At 36.5% G+C, this 7,835-nt stretch overlaps 1 protein-coding gene across 1 annotated transcript in view; it reads left to right on the top strand.

Moving 5' to 3' along the window:
* The window catches only part of DSG4 (desmoglein 4), a 45,198-nt gene that overhangs the window by 16,645 nt on the left and 20,718 nt on the right, over positions 1-7,835 (top strand). The window contains exons 4-8 of the mRNA XM_008073391.1: positions 710-865; positions 1,226-1,370; positions 3,580-3,746; positions 4,667-4,801; positions 5,673-5,858. Of these exons, the coding sequence (XP_008071582.1) occupies positions 710-865; positions 1,226-1,370; positions 3,580-3,746; positions 4,667-4,801; positions 5,673-5,858 (789 nt within the window). The remainder of the gene's footprint in view (positions 1-709; positions 866-1,225; positions 1,371-3,579; positions 3,747-4,666; positions 4,802-5,672; positions 5,859-7,835) is intronic.

Genomic DNA, 7,835 nt, shown 5'->3' with positions numbered 1-7,835 from the left:
AAAAAAAAAAAAAAAAAAAAAAAACACAGAAAACAAAAAAAGATCCTTAGTTTAGGCTTGCACTAACCAAAGTTGTATTTCCAGCTGGTTTTACTTGACTGTGAATGTTTAGATATAAAAATCTTAGTATTTCACCAAATGTTCTCATCATTAGTATATTGGTGAGATTTCAAAATGTAAACTATTTTGGTTTAATTTATCAACTACTAAACTAATAAAGTAAAATCAATACAGCAGAAAAGTGATGCACTAGATCTAAATGTATAAAATTAGTATCAGTATCTCTCTAAACATTATATTTCTCCTTTAATTTTCTCAATTTATCTACCATTTTAACTAAATCTCAGACTTAAGTAAGATACTTAATATAACACAAAAATTTTTAAAAATAGTAGAGATTATGATTTCTTCTGTCAAACTTTCTCTATATGCAAAAAATCAGAGACTTAAACAATGACAGTTAATAATAACAATCTGACATCAAGTGACGAATAATTGTTACTTCATAAAATTCCCACAACAAACCTATTTAATAGGTGGTATAATCCCCACTATGAACTGGTCTTGACCAAGTTAGTTTTCCTAGATTACACAGTTCTAAATTATGGTGCCAGAATTCACACTAAAGTCAACCTGGTTGCAAAACTCATTCCCTAACCCTTCCTCTGAAGTTCTAAATTAAATCACAGTCCTAGCATTTTTCTCATAGATTCGATCAGACTGCGAATCAAACCAGAAGATTACTTATCGAATCTCTGGGGTAGGGATTGACCGACCGCCATTTGGAGTGTTCACTATTAATCCACGCACTGGGGAAATTAACATCACTTCAGTGGTGGACAGAGAGATAACTCCACTTTTCTTGGTAAGTCATAGCTGTGTGTCTTAAATTATTCATAATAGTTTTCCTCTCTTTAAAAAAAAAACACCTCAGAACTATGGCTTACTTTTGATAAAGCATAGTAGACTGAAACCAAATAAGGGCTTGAAGGGACAGAAAGAGTGTGAAAATAGAAGTTTATAGTTCAGGATTCTGGTGTGTTACATGTGCATGTGATCAGGTGTCTTGATAATATTTAAATTATTAGACTGTAATATAGTCTTAATTCACTGGAAAAATTGTGGGGGTTTTGCGTATTTTCTAGCATGTTACTTAAATTCCTTTGGTGGAGAAAGAAAGTTTTGCTTTTTGTTTTTTGAGTTTTTTGTCTTCAATTTTCCACAGATCTATTGTCGGGCTCTGAATTCGAGGGGTGAAGATTTAGAAAGACCTCTTGAACTTAGAGTCAAAGTTATGGATGTAAATGACAACCCTCCAGTCTTTTCACAAAATGTGTACACTGCCAGCATTGAAGAAAACAGTGATGCAAGTAGGTAGAATGACACTCCTTCCTTGTACCATAGTATATCAACTTCTCTTGGTCAAAAGCTTTAGAAGATTGAAATACAGGTAGTTTAAAGACTAGAAAAAATCACACGTATTTTTAATAAACCTCACAAATTCTAACTTAGCTGGAAAAAAATTATGTCTAAGATGCTAAATATCCTCCTATCTGTAGAAGATTCTTCTTTCATTTTTTCGCTTAAACAAGAGACATTTATTACTTACAGTTCTGGAGGCTGGGAAAACAAAAGTTAAGGTGTCGGCAGATTCTGTTTCTGGTGAGGGCTTTCTTTCTGGCTTCCAGACAGCCATCTTCTTGCCGTAGCAGACAGAAAAAGATCTCTGTGAAAGGTTCTTATACATACAAGTGATTTAGCAGGTGCATGGCGCCTACCTCAGAGATTGTTGCTGGCCGCATGAACAACTTAACAACCATGAGCAAACTGGGGAAGAAACCATGAATACTACCAAAAAAAACCTCTGGTCTCTGAACCACACCAGGTGGAGAGTGACTGTGTATGCATGTGCAATCGAACCCATTAGAGCAATCACTGAGGGTAATCATCTGTCTTGATAGGCTACACAGCAAGTTACATTACGGTCTCTCATTTTTTTCATGTCTTCTCATCCTGTTTAATTCCACTTCCACCTCTAACACTCTTCTGTCCTTCCTTCTTCGTATGAGCTCTCCTGAGCTACTTTCCTTCCTACTCTTATGCTTTTCCTACACTGATACTTTCCTCTCTCTCTTTTCTTTTTGCCTTCAGCCTTTTTCTTCTCAGTTCTCTAATATCTCTCTCCCTTTCGAATCTATGTCTGTCCATATATCTCTCAGCACATTTGAAGGAAAATGATAGAAAAAATGAATTTCAGAAGAAAGGCAAATAAACACAAAATGTTTTTTAGCTAGGATGCTCTCACCCTAGAGAGGCAAAGAAAAGGTTTTTGTCTAAGAGAGGCAAAACAGAGACAGAGACTCGAAAGTCCACTTTACTTCCTCACTAACATACCTCGGGACAATGTTGATAAAGGAAGAGAAGGGAAAACCCACTAGCAAGTTCTCTCAGTAACTGATTATCAATTAAAATTTCCCCACATGAGGATAGTTTCTGAACAAATGAATACAAGATCCGGGCACAATTTCATAAACTATGAATTTTATGAATCCTGGCTCTGTCTATTCAAAAGCCCCTGCTTCTCTGTGATAGGATTTTGCACTTTTAGGCTTGGCAGGGAAGAAAAAGAATATCAGGAAACGCCCATTCTGTCCTGTGGACTGATATCCTTGGGGACTGGCCTAGGATGCCAGTTCTTGATCTCTGTGAACAATTAAGAACTTCATATATTCCCATGGACAAGTCTTCTTTTCCATAATTATATATTTTGCCTGTTTGGCAAAGTGCTGTTATCTTCCAATGCAACCAATAGTAATTCTCTGCTTTCTGGATGAGTCACAATTTAAAATACAGGTGCTCAATAAGTAATTGCAATGTTGAATTCAATTAAGCTATAATCCTTCATAATTAAGCATTTCAAAATAATTTCACATGACCACAGCAAAAAACAAAATTCATTTCTGCAGCTTTATGATAAAGAATCTATTGAACATTTTTCATATATTAAAGAGCTCTATATTTTGCTGCTAATTTAGCATTTAATCATTTAAGGAGTACAAGTACTTTATAAACAGTAAAAGATACTATAGGCCGGGCTCAGTTGCTTAGCCTGTAATCCCAGCACTTTGGGAGGCCAAGGCTAGTGGTAGCCTGGGTCTGCGGGTTCGAGACCAGCCAGGACAACTTGGTGAGACCTCATCTCTACAATAAATCAAAAATTAGCCGAGCATGGTAGTGTGCACCTGTAGTTCCAGCTACTTGGAAGGCTGGGGCGGAAGGATCGCGGGAGCCCAGCAGGTCGACACTGGTGTGCCGGTGAGCGTGCCACTGCACTCCAGCCTGGGCAACACGGTGAGACTCCAACTCAAAAAAAAAAAAAAAAAAAGATTCTATAGAAACAAACTGCCACTATTTTTGTAATCACTGGTATAGCTAAAAGTTATGGTGATATATTCTCATGGGAAACTCAAGCGGAGAATTCAGGAGAAAGCCAATTACTTGTTCTTCTTATGCCTAATGAATTACTGAATTAATTCTAAAAAGGTCCCAACTATTCCCTACCTCCATTTTCATTTCTAGATACACTAGTAGTAAAGTTAAGTGCCACAGATGCGGATGAAGAAAATCATCTAAATTCTAAAATTGCCTACAAGATAATCTCTCAGGAACCTGCAGGTGCACCAATGTTCATTCTGAACAGGTACACGGGAGAAGTCCGCACCATGTCCAGTTTCCTTGACAGAGAGGTAAAGCCTTCAATGAATGCATGATAAGAAACTTTTAAAAATTCAGCTTTGAAAACACAAAGATGAGGTGATCCATGTTTGTCCTTACTTCAATATAAAGGTGGAAAGAAAATTAATCCATTTTTTTAAATGGTAGCTTTCTTTTTTAATTTTTTAATTTTAAAAATGTGGAGTACAATTCAGGGTTAGATATGCAAATAGTCATTGTACAGGTAAAGTCTGGGTTTAACTTTGGTCCCCACTTCACCTGGTTTGAGATCAAGTACCCTTATAGATGAAATGTGTCCCTTCCTCCCTCCCCTGGCAGTTTCCCACTACCGCCAATCCCTTTCTTATAGTATTATAATAATTGTTTAGGGTCAGCTTATGAGTGAGAACATGTGGTACTCAGTTCTTTGTTTCTGTGATAGATCACTGAGTATGATGGACTCTAAGTCCATCCAAGTTACTACAGAGTTCACAATTTTGTCCTTCTTATGACTGCATAATATTCCATCATGTATATGTACCACGCTTTTTAATTCAGTCCTCTTTCAGTGGACAGCACAGTTGATTCCATGTTTTTGCTATTATGAATAATACTGCAATAAACACATGTGTGTAGGTATCTTTTTCATAGAGTAGTTTGAGTTCCTCCTGGTATATTCCGAGAAGGGGGATTGCTGAGTCATATGGAAGGCCATTTTTTAGATCTTTTAGGAATTACCACACTGCTTTCCACAGCAGTTATACTGGTTTACACTCCCACCAACAGTGTAGAAGTGTTCCCTTTTCCCTGAAAATTTATTAATAAAAATAAAAAGCTCAATTATATAGATTTCATTTGATATGTAAATAAAAGAGGAATAATGGCATTGGATATGTTGGCCTCTAGTCAAGACAAGACCTAAGTCTTACAATTCTTTTTCATCTTGATTAAGCAATACAGTATGTACAACCTACTTGTGAGAGGCTCAGATCGGGATGGAGCTACAGATGGGCTGTCTTCTGAGTGTGACTGTAGAATCAAAGTTTTAGATGTCAATGATAATTTCCCCACCTTAGAGAAAACTTCGGTAAGTTGGTATTCTTATAATTATTTCCCCATAGGTGCTAAGAATCAATTTGCTTTCACGTTAGCTCATGAGTCTGGTTCTGTTACACATATGGAAGCACTCAGCTTAGTTGTATAAACCTTGAAATTTCTCATCTATAACAATACACCTTTATATTGTGTATTTGTAACTCACTACTCGAAACAGCCCTTCTCTGTGAAAGCAACCAACTATCAATATCTACTCCTATTCTTAAAAATGTGGAAACCTATTGCTATCACTCTGAGAATAACATAACAACATTGATGTATTTTTACATGCCTCATGATTTGCTGAACAAATTCTTCTAGAGTCCCAGATGTTCTCAATTTCCATTTTCATCTATAGGCATAAAGAAGCATAAAATCCAAACTAGCAGGGCCAATTCTGGCTTACTGCCCGTTTGGGGAAAAATAAGTATTATTGGACCATAGCTGTGCTCATTGCCTTTGCAGGTTGTCTATGGGGGTTTTGTGCTACAGCAGCAGAGATGAGGGATTGCAACAGAGACTCGCAAAGCCTACGAAGCCTGATATATTTACTATTTGGTTGTTTATATTTTTAAAAATCAGATTCTTTATCTAAAAGAAAAAGTAAAAGAAATTAAAAATAAACAAAAACTAAATTAAAACAAGGTGCCAGTTTGATCTTGATTTCACATATAGGACAGAAAATTCAGTTTTATCTTAAAATTATTTTATTCTTATATTTGTGATTGAACATATGGCATTTAATAATAGTGCCAGAATTACTGACATAACTTGTTAGTATTTTAAATGATAATTATGTATTAGTACATGTATTTCTTCTTTTGAAAATTCATTGATTATAACATTGATCTATGTCATTTCAGTACTCAGCAAGTATTGAAGAGAATTGTTTAAGTTCAGAACTGATACGATTACAGGCGATTGATCTTGATGAAGAAGGCACTGATAATTGGTTGGCAAAATATTTAATCCTCTCTGGAAATGATGGGAATTGGTTCGATATTCAAACAGACCCACAAACCAATGAAGGCATTTTGAAAGTGGTCAAGGTACAGTATAGGATCTGTAAGATTTTCTTCCAAGAAGTTTTAAATAATCTGCTTAACAAAAAAGTACCCCATAACCTTGAATATTACTTATTATTGGTAAGTGTTTTCTGTAACCTGCGTTATCTGAGCCTTCCAGGTGGCAATACAATATTTATTACCAAGGAAAATAAGAAGGCTGTTCTGTTCTCACAGTGTCCGATATCTAGTTGAGAAGATAAAGTCAGTATGCCCAAGTTAGATAATGTATGAGAGTTAACAATAAAGTGAATATTAGCACAGATGTCATGCTGTAAAACACAACTAATTGCCAAATGGGTGAAATGTGAAATGATGAATGAGATAAGATAAGGTGAGATCCTTCTGAGCTAGATTGTTTTATTTTTTATTTTTGAGTTGGAGTCTCACTCTGTCGCCCAGACTGGAGTGCAGCGGCCGCTCCTGGCCACCCTAGCCTCGACCTGCTGGGCTCCGGCGATCCTTCCGCCTCAGCCTTCCAAGTAGCTGGAACGACAGGCGTGTGCTACCACACCGGGCTAATTTTTTGATTTATTGTAGAGATGAGATCTCACCAAGTTGCCCAGGCGGGTCTCAAACTCGCAGACTCAGGCAATTCACTCACCTCGGCCTCCCAAAGCGCGGGATTACAGGCTGAGCCACCGAGCCCGGCCTCTTCTGAGCTAGATTTATCTGAAAGGGTTTCATGCAGGGAATAAGGCTTAAATAAGACCTTCAAACTGAAATCACTTGTGTAGGTAATGATTGAGCAACACATTGAGATGAAAAAATAAAAAGTATGTTCAGGACATGGCAGAGTAGCAAGAACAGAAAGGTTGAGTTCGAAGCAATCAGCAGAGAACCTTGAACACAGGGTTCAATTTTTTTCTTATAGATTAATTTTTGTTAAACAGCTTGTTTTTACTTAATGGACAATAATAAAACCCAATAAATAGGCCAGGCACAGTGGCTCACACCTGTAATTCCAACATTTTGGGAGGCTGAGGTGGGAGGATTGCTTGAGCCCAAAAGTTTGAGACCAGTCTGGGCAACATAGCAAGACCTCAACTTTACAAAAAAATCAAAAATTAGCCAAGCATGGTGGTGTGCACCTGTTATCCCATCTACTCAGGAGGCTGAGGTAGAAGGATCGCCTGAGCTCAGGAGGTCAGGTATATAGTGAGCTGTGATCATGTCACTGTACTCCAACGTGGATGACAGAGTGAGATCCCAACTTGAAAAAAATAAATAAAATAAAATCTAAAAATCTGAAATTCAAACCAAATAAAGCCACAAAACAATAAGATTCAAATTAACATTAATGTAATGAGCTTATAACCAAAATTATGAAAAAAGTCTATATATAAGATTGTCATTCAAATGAAAACAAAAAAATTATAAATTTCTTAAGACAACTTAAGGACTCAAAGAATATACCATGGTCTTTCTGTTTGAGAAACATTGCCTTGGTCCAGAGGTCAGCAAACTATGGCCCACAGGTCAGTCTGACCTGTTCCCTGTTTTATAAATTAAGCTTTATTGAAACACAGCCACATTCGTGCATTTATTTATTTTCTATAGCTGTTTCCACACTCCAGTGGTTAAGTTTAATACTTGAGACAGAAACTGTATATGACCCCCAAAGCCTAAAATATTTACCACTTGGCCCTTAACCAAAAAAAGTTTTCCAACCCCTACTAATAGACCAAGAAAAGCTTTGGAATATTTTTTAAAACAACAATAACATCATGAGCTCAACTCTGTAAAGAATAAAATTTTGAAAATAATTATGCGAAGTCCTGAGGTAATAAGAATCCTATTTAAGTCAATAGTAATAAAAATGGAAATAAGGGAATGGGTATAGAGTCATTGCCAAACACAACATGGAGAGGAATAGAGAAACAGGATATCGAATTCTGAATATGTAGTCAGATTCTTTCAGGGGATAAGAATTTGTTTAGCCTTGTATCCTGTTTAATAATC

This window comes from Carlito syrichta, unplaced genomic scaffold, assembly GCF_000164805.1.
Source record: "Carlito syrichta isolate Samal-C Ts95f unplaced genomic scaffold, Tarsius_syrichta-2.0.1 Scaffold315831, whole genome shotgun sequence".
Taxonomy (NCBI): Eukaryota; Metazoa; Chordata; class Mammalia; order Primates; family Tarsiidae; genus Carlito; species Carlito syrichta.
Note: the sequence above shows the minus strand (reverse complement) of the source record. Positions and strands in the feature narration are given on the sequence as shown.